Source organism: Myotis myotis, unplaced genomic scaffold, assembly GCF_014108235.1.
Source record: "Myotis myotis isolate mMyoMyo1 unplaced genomic scaffold, mMyoMyo1.p scaffold_m19_p_5, whole genome shotgun sequence".
In the NCBI taxonomy this organism is placed as follows: Eukaryota; Metazoa; Chordata; class Mammalia; order Chiroptera; family Vespertilionidae; genus Myotis; species Myotis myotis.
The window spans coordinates 57,033,746-57,052,368 of record NW_023416357.1 but is presented as its reverse complement, the minus strand read 5'-3'; the positions used below and the strand labels follow the sequence as shown (position 1 = coordinate 57,052,368).

Here is an 18,623-nt window from a genome sequence, read left to right as displayed (position 1 = left end):
TCCAGATCAGTGTTAAATCAAACTATTAACAACTTGGGAAAAACATAAAATAAACACAAACAAGTCCCTGATAGCAATACAGCTACACATCAAAACAAAAAAAAAATGGTAATATATTTCTGGAGGAGTGATTGTGATTATGCTAAAATAAAAAAAATTCTACACTTGTTCCTTTTATCCCTAAATTCAACCAGGACCCATTTTAGGAAGAGGAGATAGGAAATCGATCATGTAAATTTTGCTGTCATGTCTAAAGAAACTAAAGCCATGTATGGGTAATAATAATATCCTTAAGTTGTGCCTGTACTGCCATGGAGTAGTCACTAGAGTTGGTAGCAGAAGATCTGCTCAGTCCCCATCTTGCCTAATTTGGGGCTTTATGACCTTGAACAATATTTCAGAGCCCCCAGATACTATATTATCACTGGTGAAATGATAACATCTGTATTTGAAGCTTTTTAAAAAAATCCTCACCCTAGGATATTTTTCCCATTGATTTCTAGGGAAAGTGGGAAGGAGAGACAAGGGGGGGTGGGGCGGTGAGAGACACACATACATCGATTGGTTGCCTTCCACAGGCACCCCTACCAGCATTGGGGAACCTGCAACCAAGGTATGTTCCCTTGACCTGAATCAAACCTGACCCTTCAGACCGTGGGCCGACGCTGTTGACCACTAAGCAGAGCTGGCCAGCGCTGTATTTGAAGCTCTTTTTTAAAAATACATTTGTATTGACTTCAAAGAGGGAGAGCGAGATAGAAACATCGATGATGAGAAAGAATCATTAATCGGCTGCCTCCTGCATGCCCGCTACTGCAGATTGAGCCTGCAACCCAGGCATGTACCCTGACTGGGAATTGAACCACAACCTCATAGCCAAACTGTCTAGGTATGGAGCTCTTTATGAATTGTAAGGCGTTATATATTTTCCACTTATTGAATAACTGGAGGCCCGATGCACAAAGATTTGTGCAAGAATGGGCCTTCCTTCCCCTGGCTGCCGGTGCCGCCTTCACTCCGGCCTGGAGCCGCCTTTCCGCCTTCCCACACTGCCCAGACGCCTGGAGCGGCTGGGGCGTTGCAGAACGCCCCCGGTCGCTCGGTGCCTGCATATGCAAAGTAACTCGCCATCTTTATTGGGTTAATTTGCATACTCCTGATTGGCTGGTGGTCATTGTGAAGATACGGTCAGTTTGCATCTTTCTCTTTTATTAGTGTAGATAATAAAATAAATTGTGAGGAATGGGAGACAATAATTCTAAAGTGCTATATGCATATATTCTAGCTTAATCTTTTATTTTTGGTTGGACTATATATACTGACTGGAGCATTAACTCTTTCTTCAAATACCATAAAACAATTATTTCATCCTTTTCAATTCATTGGATGATTCCCAAGCTCAGAGCCATAGATCAAGAATACAGTCAAGGTCAGTTATATATTTTAGGCTTTCATGGGAATCTATCTTTTTACATTGAAGATCCAAAGTTAAATTTTCTCTGTCGTTGGCTCTCAAACATGTTCTTGATTGTCACTTAGCTGTTGTAAAATTGGGAAAATAAAGGAAATGGAGTGAATTATTCTTATAGCTAAATTTCGTTAATTTAAAGGATTATATTAAACATCTTTTCTACTTTTTAGTGTAAAGGAGCTTGGTTTTCACCTGAAAATATTTCAGTGTGCTATATTTTGAAACCTTATAATTAGAGTTCAGATTTTTGAGGTTGTAGAGAAGGAGAAAATCTATTTTACTTGCTAGAAAGATAGTAATAAATATCTTGTTGAAATTATATAGTGACTAATACAAATATATGCTATTTCAGATTTAGTTTATAAACACAAATGGGGCAGGGAGAGGAAATCTCTAAAGCAAAAGAGACTAGTAGCCAGGAGACTGACTTCTTTATGTTTGTCTTGACCTTCAAAGGTTTGATTCTTCTTTTTACCCAGCTGAGCATCTTACCTTTTTGTTTTTCTTCCACTTAGTTCTTAACCTTCCTTGACTTCACTGATAATCGATTACATGGGAAAATGTAGTCTAGGCAGCGGTCGCCAACCTCTCAGACCTCCACCGGTTGGCGACCACTGGTCTAGGGCAGTGGTTTGGCAAACTGCGGCTCTTTGGTCCCTTGAGTGTGGCTCTTCCACAAAATACCGACTTCTGCACATGGGCCACGAAGTTTCATCCGCACTGTATATGCGTGCCCGCACGTGGTATTTGGTGGAAGAGCCACACTCAAGGGGCCAAAGAGCCGCATGTGGCTCGCAAGCCGCAGTTTGCAGACCACTGGTCTAGGGAATGCTTCTCAATTTTTGGACCATTTCTGACCTACCCCATTGTCTATTAAAACTCTCTGTTGGTAAAAGAACTTAGACATCGTGAAAAGGCAAAACAGAACTTTTTAAATATGTTTAGGGGTTATAAAGTATTTTAATTTGTAAAACTCAGCAAGTGTAAACTTAAAAAATTGTGCATCTTTATGTACATTTTATTTTTAAAAGAAAATAAGCAGGTATTCACTAGTTAATGTTATGCATACTGAAGTATTTAGGGTGAGAAATACCAACACCTCCATTTGTCTTTGAAATGCAAACAAAAATTACAATGATTGACAGAGAGATGGGTGTATTTGAAATGAAACATCATAGAGCAAGCATAGTAAAATATTAATAATAGAATATAGGTAGTAGGTATGTGGGTGATCATTGTAAAATTCTTTCATCTTTGATGTATGTTTGAAAATTTTCATGAGGTTGAAAAAAAATTAAGAAACAAAGTAATTTATGCATATGTAGTTTGAAAGTGTCCGATTAGTTTAAAATAGCCTGATAATGTTAGTCTTGATACCTTAATATGCTGCAGTTTATTTCAATACCCCAATTTTATAGGCTATATATAAGGTATTGCTCACTATAGGAGATTTTGAGAGTATTATGTATATGTGTGCCCATTAACTATGAAACATAGTGATGGCTCTTTAAATTGCAATGCGTTTTTACAGTCTTATTTTTGTAAAATTATAGGCCAAAATATTGATGAAAAATAAGTATTGTTACATGTTGCAGTTAAGCAAACAACCTTCACAAACTAAATTGATAATACTAATGGTTATTTAATAAAACACAGAAAGCCACAGTTGACTTAACACTGATAAGAATTCATCTAGAAAAATCACCAGACACCCATCTCTTTATGCACATGTGCTGGGATAATTCTGCAGTTAATTTATAACTCACAGACTTATATATTCCAAAATTTACTAACACATAGCAATTTCTTAGTAGTTTACTAGCCAGCAGCTATTCTTACATATCAATGCCCAAAATCAGAAGGCTGAGAATTACTTTAGTGGAAAGCAAATTAGGAGCCCTGTCTTCTTGCCTTACTTAGCTATATGAGTCACTTAGCCTCATTACCTAATTTGCTTGTTTATTTTTAAAATTGGCTGCTATTTTTATTATGCCTATTTAAAGGTTATTTGTGGAATTAAATAATAGGAAAGAGCTTTGAAAATATAAAAACAGTTTAATATACCTGTTACTGATAGTATCCCATGCAAGGCTTTATAACTTAATGTCTGCTTTGTAGTGATAAGCAATAGGTGCTTGATATTTGAAAAATGTGTCAGCCATTTATAAATCCCCAACTTAAGTCCTTTCACATACTTTCTCTCATAAGATAGAATGAAAAGTTATTTTCCAGCTAAGAATTTTTGCTTTCTAAGACCATCTTCCTTCAACCAGTGTCATTGGAAGATGGCTTTCTTTTGGGAAGTCATTATTCATACAGAAGATTTTATATATATGTTTTTTTTCCCTTAAAATTGATTGATTGACTCATTAAAGATGTTGATGTTGGCTAATATGCAAAACTCTATCATTGACTGATTAGTAATTTCTTTACCCTGTTTATATAAGCAAGTTTCAAGTCATACTTTATAATACCTACTGAAAAATATTTAAGAAAAAAATTGTGAATATGTAAAACCATTACTATTTCAGTGATAGCAGATAGACTCAAGTGTCACTGATTATGAATGATTGTTTAGGAAGCTGTGTTAAGAAGTATTCATAGGCTGCATCTGAATTTATCATGAAATACTATGATCAGTTACTAATTCTTGCCTTGGGATGGCAAGAGAGGCCTAAAGACTCCATGTTGTCCATAGTTTGTAGTGTCCGGTCATGTTGTTCTCATGACCATTACATTACAATTATAAAATGACAGTTGTCTTCTAAAGTATTATTTAGGGCCCTTTTTTCACAAGTGTTATTATCTGATGGTATAATTGTTCAGACTAGGAACATAGCTTGTTCCTTTTATAAGTAATCGAATCACATTATGAGTCCTTTCCTGATTTGTAAATTTGCATCTCTGGTTTCAAATTAGGATTGATTAGTACTTTTCATTCCAAAAATTATAAAATGAAGGGATTTGGAAGAGAAATCAAACTTAATGTTTAGGTTCATTTAGAGTTTTATCCATATATGAAGTTTTAAAAAAAAACACTAGAAATAATCTCCTTAGGCTTTATTACATAAAGGGCAAAGTATGTGTGTTTGGGTGTTTCGGGGATTATGAAAAAGCTAAATATTTTTCACCAGACTAATTTGCCTTTTTTTCTTCTAGAAACCTGTGGATTTTCGTATCTAAGTTTACTGAGTTTGATGCAAGAAAATTACATAAGTTATATAAGCATGCTATTAAAAAACGGCAGGAATCTCAGGTAAAGTAATGCATCATTTTTTTCCCTTATTTATGTTACCAAAACAGACATTCTTCCTTAAAGAAGAATTCAGTTAATAAATGTAGAAGGAATGAACAAAATAGAATATTACCACTAGAGTACTACATTAAGAACTTTTGCAGGTAAGAGCTTCTGAAGGAAGCTAAAATTAGTGAACAAGAAATGAGGTATTAGCATTGTCTAAAAGTATCTCCTCTAATATGTTTATTAATTACAAAGAGAAACAATAACATTTAGAAAAGAAACCTGCCTGACACCACTGTAAATAAGTGACTAAAATCACCAGTGAAATATGAGACATATTGACATCATGAACCACCTGATACGATGCACTGAGAAAGGTACATCACTTCTGTGGTTTGCATAACCTCAATCTAATCATAAGAAAATTCCAGACAAATGGCAAGTAAGAGATATTCCACACAGTAACTCTATAGTACTCTTTAAAGTGTCAAGATCATGGAAGACAAGAAAAAACTACGGAGCTGTCCCACATTGAAGGAAACTAAGTTAGACATAAAACCTAAGTGTTATATGAAGTTCCAGATTGGATCCTGGAGTGGAAAAAAGATCTTAGTGGAAAAATGTAAAATTTGAATGAAGTATGAAGTTCAGTTAATAGTGTTGTATCAATGTTAACTACTTAGTTTTGATCATTATGCCATGGTTATATAAGATACTAACATTAGGAGCTGCTGTAAGAAAGACCTATGGGAACTCTTTGGTATTATTTTTGCAGCTTTTCTGTTAAGTCTAAATTTATTTCAAAGTCAAATTTTTTAATGTCATGTGACAAATAGTTTATGATTTTTTTAAAAAGATACCTGCAAATGCTACATATATATATTTTAGTATCTTATGTAAGGGCTTCTTTCAGCCTCGAGGTTTTCTTTTTAGGGTCCCCCACCCCTTTCTTGTAATTGTTTATTATACCACTTAAAAGATTCTTACATATGTGCATTTATTTTAGCAAAATAATGACCAGAACAGCAACGTGAATGTTCAAGTGATTAGAAATCCAGGTAAGTCAGTCTTACTAATTATTTTAAAAAGTACATTTAAAAATTGTTTTCCTTTTTGGGGTTTGTTTTAGATAATACATAACCACATTATTATATTGAATCTATTATCTTAATAATCCTTTCTTTGCTTATTATTAACCTTTCCACAAGTCACCTTTTACCAGTTTATAGAAATTATAGGTAATTATTAAAATACGATAAATTACTAAAATGATAATTAATTAATTTAGAATGCAGTAATGCATTTTTTATGCACAAGAATCACAAAAGTATAGTCTGTCTCAGAAGGAAATGGGCCTTATATATTTCAGTTGTGATTTTTCACATTTTGGAATAAAGTGACCCCTTTCTTTAACTACCTGTATTTGGGAACTGATTTTGTTTAGCTGGAGTTAAGACAGGAGTTCTTACAATGTAGCAGCAAAGTTAAAGTCATTAACAAAAGTTGAATTTTTTAATTTAACAGATGTGGAAAGATTAAAAGAGAATACAAATCACGATGATAGCAGCAGAGACAGTTATTCTTCTGATAGACACTTATCTCAGTATCATGATCATCATAAAGACCGACATCAGGGAGATTCTTACAAAAAGAGTGACTCTAGGAAAAGGCCCTATTCTTCTTTTAGTAATGGAAAAGATCATCGTGATTGGGATCACTACAAGCAAGACAGCAGGTAAACCTGACAGTCAGTTCTTAAAGTTTGCTTATTCATGTCTTTCTGTTTTTTATTTTATTTATTATATTTGACCTTTTTATCACTTCAAACATAAAGTAATCAAACAAGCCTTATGTGAAATAAAGGTGCTTATTTATAAATAAGAAAAATATGAATTCTAGTACTTTTTGTTAATATTAAGAACTGGATTTTTCTATAAAATTTTTTTTAAAATTATAAATTTAAGATCAAAGTTTAATAAAAGATGAAAGTATAGGGAGGGAGGAACTGATGAACAAAAACAGATCCAGAGACAGAGAAGCATCAATCAGACCGTCAAACCTCAAAGGGAAGGTAGGGGAGGGTGAGGGGGAGGGTAAGGGGGAGAGATCAACCAAAGGACTTGTATGCATGCATATAAGCCTAACAAATGGACACAGACACCAGGGGTGTGAGGACATGAGTGGGGGGGATAGGGACACATATGTAATACCTTAATCAATAATGAAAAAAAATTTTTAAAAAAAGAAAGCATAGGGAGTTCTATAATTATGTCAAAGATTCATTGTTGGTTTTGGAGAATATTGGCTTAAAAACTCTTCAAAATATAATTCTATATAATAAAAGGCTAATATGAAAATTGTTCCTTTGATCGGGAGTTTGACCAGTGGTCAGGGCTGGCCGGCCAAATGCCCATGGCCCCTCCCCCCAATCGGCCTGGCCCGATTGGCTCCAATTGGGGCAGGCCGACCAGACCCCACCCATGCATGAATTCGTGCACTAGGCCTCTAGTCTATAAGCCTAAAAGCCTAAGCGACCGTTACGACCGAATGATCAGAACGACTGGTCAACCAGGCACTATAGCGCACACTGACCAACAGGGGGCAGATGCTCAACGCAGGAGCTGCCCCTGGTGGTCAGTGCGTTCCCACAGCCAACCTTCCCTGGTCCCTCTCCCCCCGCCAGCTGGCCAACCTCACTTGGTCCCTTCTCCCATCCTTACCCCCCTCCCCGGCACACCCTGATTTGGCTCAGTCTTGATTAGAACTGGATGAGACAGCCCCAATCATCCCTGATCACTGGCTAGGTCAAGGACCCCACCCTTGCACAAATTCGTGCACCAGGCTTCTAGTAAGGTAAAATAAAAGCTTGATGGAATATGGCTGAAATTTGATGGAGTTCTTTATTATACTCTATTTAAAACTCAATGGGAAAAATTTTATTTGAAAACACCTTATTGCAGTTAAATTTAATCACAGCATCTGAGATGGTCCTGAAATCAGGATGTTTTATTTGTTTACTAGAGGCCTAATGCATGAAAATTTGTGCAAGAGTAGGCCTTCTTCCCTGCTGGGGTTCTACCCCAGCAGGTCCAGGGGTCCCCAAAGGTGCGGACGGAGTTGGCGAAGAAGGATGGACACGGAGGCAGCATTCAGTTGATCAGTATAGCCAGGTTCTAGCCAGGATCTCCAGCCAAGTTCTGGTCTGGATCTCCAGTGAAGTTCTGGTCTGGATCTCCAGCGAAGTTCTGGTTAGGATCTCCAGCCAGTTTCTGTGTCCATGTTCTCTTGCTAGGTTCTCCAGGTTCTCCAGCCAGGTTCAGTCACCAGGTTCTAGTCAGGTTTTCTTGCCAATTTCTGTAGTCAGGTTCAGTCCAGGATCTTTTGCCATGTTCTCTCCAGCGAAGTTCTTGTGTCTCTAGGTTCTGTGTAGGTTCTGTCTTCTAAGTTCTGTCTTCTAAGTTCTGTCTTGTTACATCTGTATTTATACCAGTTGATTCCAATCCTATCAATCTCTATTCCAAAGGTTAGGGCGTTTCTTATCTCCATTCCAGGGAGTAAAGATTATGTAGCTTAAGCATGATTGTTCATAGTTAAAGTGATTAATTACCCGCCTGGCACTTAGTTAAGAGGTTTTATTCCCTCCCTAACTTTAGGGGAAAATCCCTACCTGGGGAAACAACCTTTCTCAGAGACCTTGGTTAAAACACATAGTGCCAAGAAGGTGAGCAAACATATTAAGAACAGTATGCCATATATGCCAGGTCCCTTGAAACAGCAAGGATGGACCGGCTCCCGGCACTTCCCCTGGCTGCCAGCACCAGCTTCCCTCAGGTACCCGGGATCTAGGCTTTGCTCCAGCTGCCACCTGCAGGCACCCAGGACCCAGGCTGCTTCACTTCGGCCACCGCTGGCAGGCACCCGGGACCTGGGATGCTTCACTCTGGCTCCGGCTTCATCCGGATGGACGTCTGGAATTACACCCAGAAGGATGTTTGGTCTAATTAGCATATTACCCTTTTATTATTATAGATTGTTTTGGGGTTTTTTTAAAGCCTTTAAACAACCTGAATATAATGACAACATAATACGTTTTGTTCCTTTATTAATAAAAGAATATTTTTACTAGTTAATGATCATTACCAGAAGCAAAATAAAAATGAATAAAAGTAAAAAAAAAAAAAAATGAATAAAAGTAAAAATGAGAAAGAAGTCAGTAGACTTTCTTTGTATTTTAACTGTGCTCATTGCAATAATTTCTCTCTGGGAAGCACAGTCACATTATAAATGCATAATTTTAGAATAGCTCTTAAAATTAGAAAAGGGCATAAAATGAAAAGACCATATTTATAGTAGTAAATATTTATGTCATAGGCTTATAGAAACAATTTATATTATCCTACCTAATAAAAAAAGGTAATATGCAAATTGACCATCACTCCAACACACAAGATGGCCAGCAGGGAAGGGAAGTTGGGGGGGGGGGGTGGCCCAGGTCGGCAGGGGAGGGAAGTTGGGGGCGACCAGGCCCACAGGGGAGGGCAGTTGGGGACGATCGGGCCGACAGGGGAGCAGTTAGGTGTTGACCAATACGGCAGGGGAGCAGTTAGGCGTCGATCAGGCTGGCAGGGGAGTAGTTAGGGGGTGATCAGGCTGGCAGGCAGAAGCAGTCAGGGGCAATCAAGCAGGCAGGCAGGCAGGCAGGCGAGCGGTTGGGAGCCAGCAGTCCTGGATTGTGAGAGGGATGTCTGACTGCCCGTTTAGGCCCACCGGGATCGGGCCTTAACAGCAATCAGACATCTCTTGAGGGGTCCCAGATTGGAGAGGGTACAGGCTGGGCCGAGGGACCACCCCCTCCCACCCCCCATGCACGAATTTCATCCACTGGTCCTCTAGTTTATAATACGGACCTTTCATGAACCAAAAAACATCAATGTTCAATTTATTAATCAAACCTCAGGAAAGCTTTTAAAAGACATCAGCAAACCAGTGAAAATTCTCTTTTATAAGTTATTTCATAGACTGCATTTTAGAGTTTTATTTTTTTGTGCTTAGAGGCTCATATAAAAAGGCTCTGATTTCAAGTGTATTCTAGATAGTTGTAGTTATCTTTATTCTAGCTTCCAGATAATTAAGATGCATTAATACAAAAGATGCATAAAATAAAAAGTAGCAAACAACATAAAATGGGCGTGTGAAATTAGATGCTATCTGAGGTGGTCTGTATGGTTCACTTTAGTTTTATGAATCAAATAGTTTTTCAAAAGTGCAGTTATTTCCAGTAATTTTTAAGCTTGCTTACGAAGTTTTATAGTGAAACACTGAACTTTTATACAATTAAAAGTATACTTTAAAGTATTTTGTTTTATTTTTAATAAGATGTTATTCATTTCAAAACATTTAATTTGTATTATTAATTTAACTAATATTTCTGATTTCTCTTTTGTTAGATATTATAATGATAGAGAGAAACACAGAAAACTGGATGATCACAGAAGTAGAGATCACAGGTCAAATTTGGAAGGAAGTTTAAAAGATAGATCTCATTCAGATCATCGCTCTCATTCAGATCATCGGTTACATTCAGATCATCGGTCAAGTTCTGAATATACACATCATAAATCTTCCAGGGATTATAGGTATCACTCAGATTGGCAAATGGACCACAGAGCTTCCAGTAGTGGGCCTAGATCACCACTAGATCAGAGGTCTCCTTATGGCTCCAGATCTCCATTTGAACATTCAATTGAACACAAAAGTACACCTGAGCATACCTGGAGTAATCGGAAAACATAACAAAAACTGATATTTTGTCATTCTGGACTTTTCTTTTAGCCATATATCATAAACCAACACAGTAATTGCCTTACATGACTTGAAAGATATAAACAGATCTTCTATCAGTAGCAGTATTGTTACTTCTTTCCAGGATGCAAGGTCTATTATTCCAACAGAAGAGAAAATATTTTTATATTTAAGGATTATGCTGCACTGTGCTACAAATATTGTAGTACTTTTTTTTTTTTCTTTTTTAAAGAAATGAAAAATGTTTACTCTTACAGGGACCTCAACACTGCCCTTCCATATAGGCTGGATAAACTGTTTTTAAGTCAGTGATTTTAGACTGACCTCCATTTAAATTATGTTTGTATATGAACTTTACTCTGACCTGTGATCATGTTTCAGGAAGGAATGAAAGAGAGTTCTTTTCTTAATAAAGAAAAAACACTCAAGGATTTTGTTCACTTTCCAAAGCTACTTGTTTACATTGTACACTGCGACCACCTTGCCGCTTTTCATCACAAGCTTGAATATTTAAATTCTGTACTTATATCTGTAAAATAGCCAGGAACTTCCTGTTTGTGATCTATTATTATGCCTTTTTACATACACAAAAAAAATTGACTGTAAATTATTGTAAATAGATTAAATGAGCTTTCCTTACTTCCTTCCCTTTCTCAGGCTTTTTTTGACTGTTCCTTTCCCTACCAACTCAGGCCTTCTTATTGTTTAAAAAAAAATCAGTGTAACAACACTTTTTAATGATTTGTCTTGATGGAATCATTGTTTAGAATGTAAAAAATGGGGAAAGGGGCTACTTAATTCCATTAGTCCTCTTTTTATATTGACTATTTTATTAGATACATGTTATTTCTTTTACATTTTTATTTTTTGGTCAGTAGTGTGTATGTAGTAGCAAAATGGTGAGATAATATGTAAAATCTAAACTGCATGCTCTGGAAACATTTTCAGATGCATTTGGTTTAAAAGGGGTAAGTGTATGAACACTTTCAGAATTCAAAATGGCCAAAAGTTATTGTAAATCCATTTGTTTTCCCTTTTCATGTGGGCAATAATGTCAAATGTGCTATGCAGCCAGGTAACATTTTAGATAAACTTGATTGACTTTTATAATATAACTGTTACAATGCACACTGATTGTATATAAAAACCTTATATATGACAAATTAAATTTAAGAAAAAGGATATGTGGGCTCCTGTAATTTTCTGCTGCATTTTTATTCACTCATTTAAGAAAAAAGGCACTTAACTTTTTTTTTTAAGTAGTAACATTTAGCTGCCAGAAAATGGATATTTTGGTAAGCAGTTGAATATAGTTAATGTGTAGCACTACAACTAAATCTATTTTTAAGACCATATGAATCTATGACGTAAAATTTAGGTCATAGGAGTTTTTGTTGGCCTCTTTTTGGTTTTCTGCAGATATTATTTCAAAATGCCTTATATTTATTCACAGATTTTTATTTTGTTATATTCAGTGGGAATTTTTGACTCGTGTAGCATACATTTTTGGATGTGTGCTGTAATGTAACAAATTTGAATCTTTGACAAATATATTGATATATTCCAATAATCTTAAGTGTGTCCCTATTGATTTAGGTTTGGGAGCAATCTACAGAAATTTGTTCATAGATGTATTTTTAAAATATTTTCTGTTTATCCAATTAGGTCTAAAATTTACACTAAGGGTACAAAATAAAGCTTGCTTTCCATTTTTTGTTGTTTTTTTTAAAGCAGTGATTCTTCTTTTAGGTAGTTATTCTGAAGAATGATGATCTTTTTTTTCCTGATATGTCTCATAACATGGGGAATAATTAAATTTTTAAATCTCATTTATAACCAATATAAAAGTGATAAAACAGTTCAGTACCAGTACACATTTTTTAAGCTTTTTCACTGTTTACCACACTTAACTATAAATGATTATTTATTCCACAAGATAGCAGTGAATAAAAAAATGTAATGCTTAATGAGGTCATAATATTAACACAGAAAACAAATCAGGGTTGACATTTTTAATTCATCACTTTGTAGTTGGGACATTTGGATTAGATCCTATTATGCAAATTTCATGAACAGTATTACATTTTTTGAGACAATGGAATGGATTCTTAACAATTCTATGTTTAGTTGAATATTTCAGTCAACTAGTGGAATTGAATGAAAAATCTAAAACTGTATGTAACATTAATTGATGGAAAATATGTTCATTTGTAAGAAGTCAGTAATTACATAGAAGAGGAATAAGCCATAAATTTATTAAAACAATGGAGAAGAACATTAGTACATAGATATAACAGGGAACATTCTCAATAAAGTATGCTTATTTTTGTCTTTTACATGCTCATTCTGCTTTGCATTTTTATCCATTTGTGTTTAATTTTTCAAGGATAAGAGATTATGCTTAGTACTGTACCAATTAACCTTCCACTTTAATAATATACAATAAATGATTCTTATGAAAAGCAATGGCCTGTTTGCTTATGAAGAAAATATTTTTGTTTAGGATATGTTAGAAGATAATTTGCAGACTGGAAAGCTGTGGAAAATGAGTGTGAATGATTTGTTCATTCAGAGTGGTTTAGTAAAATTAGAACCTTTAGTTGTAGTAGGTTACATATGACAACTTTCTGTTTGTAATCTTTTCGTAGTTAAATAATGAAAGGGTTGTGTAGATTTTAGACTGATTTACACATTTTACTTTCTTGAGACTTATCAGGAATATGCACTAGGGCCTGGCTATATGCAGTAGTTGTGTGTCGACCTATGATCATTGATTGATTCTAAGCAATGATTCTTTCATTGATGTTTTTCTCTCCTCCCTTCCTCTCTGAAATCAATTAAAAAAATATTTTTTTAAAAAGTATACACTAGGGCAGTGGTTCTCAACATTCTTAATGCTGCAACCCTTTAATACAGTTCCTCATGGTGTGGTGACCCCCAATTTCATTGTTACAAATTGAACATAATTAAAGCATAGTGATTAATCACAAAAACAATATGTAATTATATATGTGTTTTCCGATGGTCTTAGGCGACCCCTGTGAAAGGGTCGTTCGAGAGGGGTCGCGACCCACAGGTTGAGAACCGCTGCGCTAAGGAGCAATGTCGTAATTCTTATCTGTGCACTATATGTTTTTGACTAGAAAATGATCTTTGGACCATAAATGTCATAGATTTATAATTCAAACTATCAAGACTCAAATGTAGAGTGGGCGACCATGGCATTGGAGCCACCTGAGTCTAATGGCCTTGTTTAACAATGAATTCTTGGTTAACTTTACCATGGCAACTGTACTTAAAGATAATTTGTTTGATTGAGTTAACCTGTTCGTTCATCCTTAAAAACAAATGTTATTCACCGGAGGCTTCCCATAATCCCCAGATAAGCTGAAATCGGACTGGCCCCACCACGGACCCAGTCTGACTCCAGCGGGGTTCCAGATCTGGTGGGCGAAAAGAAATGCTCAGATAGAGTCTGAAAGCTCATAATGCAAAAGCGCAGAGCTAGGGTCCAGGTTTGGAGAGGGACTTACCCACCAACCACCTCTAGAAACAGCGAGCTCATGGGACTGGACAGGTACACTTGCCTGGTTGCTCATTGCTCCTGAGACCGTGGTGGGATGTCTCCTTTAGTTTCCTCTCCTGACACTAGGACTGTTCAAAGGTAAGTGAAGGCTTGTTAATTTTATTTCAGTAAAAGTATATTTAAGTATATTTGGCCCTCTGCACCACACCGGAAGTGGTTAGGAGTGCTCACGTCCCTATCATTTTATATGCTTTATTTTGCTTTTTCTTCTAGCACTTACCAGTACTTGTCTTTATGTATATTTTATCATTTGTCATTGAGTGCCCACTCACTAGAATGTAAGTTCCATTAGGGCAGAGACTTTATTTTCTTCACTACTGTATCCCCAGCATGTGAAACAGTGCCCCAGACCAATTGTATTTTTTCATTATTTTCTGGTATCTCCCAGAAATGCGATGCCTTATTACTGACTTTTTTTTCTTTCTTGTAACTGTTACCTAGTTTGTTAGTTTTATTGGAAGCTTTTATATGCTTTATCAGTGTCTTTGTTACTCAAATCTGTGTACTATCTTCTAGTTTTAAACTTGATTAATAAGAATCACCTGAGGTGCTTGAGAACTATGGAAACACCTAGGTCTCATTTCTAGGAATTAAAATAGCAGAGAGCCGCCGGTGTCAATGGTTGAGCCTCATCCTATCTGAAATCAATAAAAAAATATATTTAAAAAGAAAATAGGCAGAGAAAGGCCCCAACTAATATGGTTTTAGGGATTTTACTGTTTATTTCATTGACTTGAATAATAGATTAACTACACTTTAATAGGTAGATAAAACACATATTTACATATAAATGAAAAATTGGTTTGTCATTTATGGCTACTTAGGAAGTATGATTCTTTGAACAGATATTCAGAGATGTATGCATGAAATAAGAAAACATTTTGGTTTGTCTGTATTATTTATCCTTTGAAAAAAATGTTTTTATTTATTTTTTTAACAGTATTCTTTCAGATCAAATTTAGGTTCACACCAAAATGTATTCCTCATTCCCCTCCCCCACTTTCAACACCCCCCCACCACAGTGATACATTTATTACAATCAGTGAAGCTGTATAGACACATCATGACCACCCAAAGTCCATAGTTTACATTAGAATTCACTCTTGGTGTTGTACATTCTATGGAGTTGGACAAATGTATGATGGATATGTATCCACCATTGTAGCATCATACACAATAGTTTCACTGCCCTAAAATCCTGTGTTCTATTCATCCTTTCCTCCCTCCAACCCCTGACAACTCCTAATCTTTTTAGTGTCTCCTTAGTTTTGCCTTTTCCAGAAAGGCACATAGCTTGAATCATAGTTTATAGCCTTTTCAGATTGACTTTGCTCACTTAGTAATAATATGCACGTAAGTTTCCACCATGTCAGCCAGAAAAAGAAAATAGCACAATACACTATCTTTTCCTACTTACAAGTAAAGAACACAACTTGTAAAGACATTATAATGCAAATGAAATATGTTGCGTTTCAATGCTTTTAAATTGAAATAGAAAAAAAAAAATCACCTCTCACTGGTAACTGCTTTTTTTCTTTTTTTCCCATTTAAAACATTTAGATTTTTCTTTTTAAAAAAAGGTCATGTTTACATAAAGTTCCTCTTTTTTAGGTATACAATATGAGAAACTTGGACATATTATACTATGGGTGCAACCACCAACGTATTCAAGATATAAATCATTTCCAACCTAGCCCCTGGCAAGCACTGATTTCACCCTAGTGTTTTACTTTTTTTCATGCCATGTGGATGGAATCATACAGGATTTAATATTTTAAGCCTTTCTTTCACTTAGCATAATGTTTTAAAAATTCATGTTTTTGCATTTATCAATAGTTCACTCCTTTTTATTTCTGAGTAGGAGTCTTTGTTCAGGATGTACTACAATTTGTTTATCCATTCACCAACTGATTTTCTAGTCTTTTGGCTATTATGAATAAGGATGCAATAAACACTCATGTACAGGTCTCTGGATAGACATATTTAATTTTTTTTTGGTAAATACCTTGTAGTTGGAAACTGGGTTGTATGATAAAGTGTATTTTTTTTACTTTATAAAGACTGCTAAATATTTTTCAAAGTGGATGTATCATGTTACATTCCCACCAGCCACAGATGGGAGTTCTTATTACTCTGATTCCATGTGAACATTTTGTATTGAAGGTTGTTTTCATTTTAGCCCTTCTGATAGGCGTTTAGTGGTAATTTAATTTGCATTTTCCTACTGACTAATGATATCCAACATTTTTAATGTGTTTATTTGCCATTCTTATCTCTTTGGTAAAGTATCTATTCAAATTTTTTCCTATTTTACAAAATAGAATTGTTGATTAAAGTAATCTTAAACTGCAAATATTTTCTCCTCAGTTATGGCTTGTCTTTTCCATTTTCTTAACAGTGTTTTGAAATGTGTAATTTTTAAAAGATGGTTTTTTTTTTCATTGATTTCAGAAAGGAAGGGAAAGGGAGATAGAAAGAAACATGAATAATGACAGAGAATCGTTGATCAGCTGCCTCCTGCATGCCCCCTACTGGGAAAAGAGCTCACAACCCAGGCATGTGCTCTGACCTGGAATCAAATTGTGACCTCCTGGTTCATAGGTTGATACTCAACCACTGAGCCACACCAGCCGGGTGAAATACAGAATTTAAAATTTTTTTATAAAGTCCAGTTTAATCATCTTTTTTTTTCATTTTTTGTGTGTAGAAATCTTTGTCTAACTTGAGGTCACAAAGATTTTTCTCTGTTTTCTTCTAGAAGAATTATACTTTTTGGAATTGCATTTAAGTCTGATTTTAGTATATAGTGTGAAGTATATATCCAAGTTGTGTGTGGGATTGTGTTTGGGTTTTGTTTTTGTTTTTTGGATATGTATATCCACTTTTTCTAGCACCATTTGTTGAAAAGACTATCTTTTCCACTGAATTTTCATTTTGCCTTATTGAAAATCAGTTCAGATTATGTGTGGCTCTGTTTCTGAGCTCCCTGTTCTATTCTGTTAACTTGTATTTCTGTCCTTATGCCAGTACTACACTATCTAAATTTTATTATTTTTCAAAATTGTTTTGGCCTCCTAAATTCCTTTGCTTTTTTTACAGACATTTTAGAATCAACTTGTCAATTTCTACCAAAAAGTCTGCTGAGATTTTGATTGAGGTTTTATTGAATCTATAATCAATTTGGAGAATATTGACAATTTAACAATATCGAGACTTCTGACTTATGGACACAGTTGTTTAGGTCTTTAATTTCTCTTATCACTGTGTTATGTGTTTTTTCCATGTACAAATCTTACACAACTTATTGTTAAATTTACCCCTTAGTAGTACATATTTTTCTGCTATTATAAATTACTTTTTAATTTCAATTTTTTTAAAATATATTTTTATTGATTTCTTAAAGAGAGGAAGGGAGAGAGACAGAGAGCTAGAAACATCGATGAGAGAGAAACATCGATCAGCTGCCTCCTGCGCATCTCCCACTGGGGACGTGCCCACAACCCTGGCACATGCCCCTGACCGGAATCGAACCTGGGACCCCTCAGTCCGCAGGCCGACGCTCTATCCACTGAGCCAAACCGGTTTCGGCTTAATTTCAATTTTTAAGTGGTCACTGATACTTAGATTTGATCGTTATTCTTTTGACCTTGCTATACTCACTAATGTTCTAATAGTTTGTTCCAGATTCTTTGCGATTTTCTACATAAATTATCATATTGTCTATGAAAAGAAAATTTTATCTTCACAATCCTTATGCCTTTTCTTCTTTCTTTAATGTACTTTCTATGACCTCTGCTATGTTGGTAAGAATGGGCATCTTAACTATTCCTGTATGGGTTTGGGGGAGGTTAAGAATTCAGGCTTTCACTATTGGATATGCTATATCGGTTTTCTTGTAGGTGGCCTTTATGATATTAAGGAATTTCCCTTCTAATCTCAGTTTTCTGAGAATTAAGGAAAAATGAGTAGAGGTTTAACAATGACTAGCAGTGACTGCTGCTGCCAGAACGCGTGGTCAGATTCCTTTCTCCTTGGGCCTCTCACATCTTTGCTCCATTACAATGAACCCCTTATACATAGGATATCTTTTGAAACTGTCACCTCCTCTCTTACTTCAAGAATTCAGAGGGCTCCAACATATTTTTTCTTATTTTAATTCTAACCACTAAAGCTATGAAACATCAATATCAATAGAAAAATGCTTGAAAGAAGAGATTGGTATTTTAATTTAATTTAACTAATAATATTAATTGTTCTTATTTGAATTGATGATTGATGACATAATGAATAGTAATGAATAGATGCTAAGATTTTAATATTTTGGCACATCTCTACTCGAACATGTACAACTGGCTATAAATAAGTTTGAGGTCTCTGCAAAAAAGAGAAACGAGCCTGCTCTCTGACACCATACACAAAATTTAACACAAAATGAATGAAAGACTTGACTATAAGACCTGAGACAATAAAATACATACATGAAAACATAGGTCCTAAACTTATACATCTTGGTCTCAGAGAAT

General features: G+C 35.4%; 1 protein-coding gene across 7 annotated transcripts in view; it reads left to right on the top strand.

Annotated features, from left to right (window-relative positions):
* The window catches only part of CHD1 (chromodomain helicase DNA binding protein 1), a 77,349-nt gene extending 64,373 nt beyond the window's left edge, over positions 1 to 12,976 (top strand). For 4 of the 7 annotated variants that reach the window (XM_036309749.1, XM_036309746.1, XM_036309745.1 and 1 more), the window contains 4 exons: positions 4,631 to 4,727; positions 5,719 to 5,770; positions 6,237 to 6,447; positions 10,160 to 12,976. In XM_036309749.1, the coding sequence (XP_036165642.1) occupies positions 4,631 to 4,727; positions 5,719 to 5,770; positions 6,237 to 6,447; positions 10,160 to 10,505 (706 nt within the window). In that variant the 3' untranslated portion in view covers positions 10,506 to 12,976. The remainder of the gene's footprint in view (positions 1 to 4,630; positions 4,728 to 5,718; positions 5,771 to 6,236; positions 6,448 to 10,159) is intronic. The other 3 variants (XM_036309750.1, XM_036309748.1, XM_036309751.1) reach the window with 2 other exon arrangements.
* Positions 12,977 to 18,623: the final 5,647 nt, after the last annotated feature.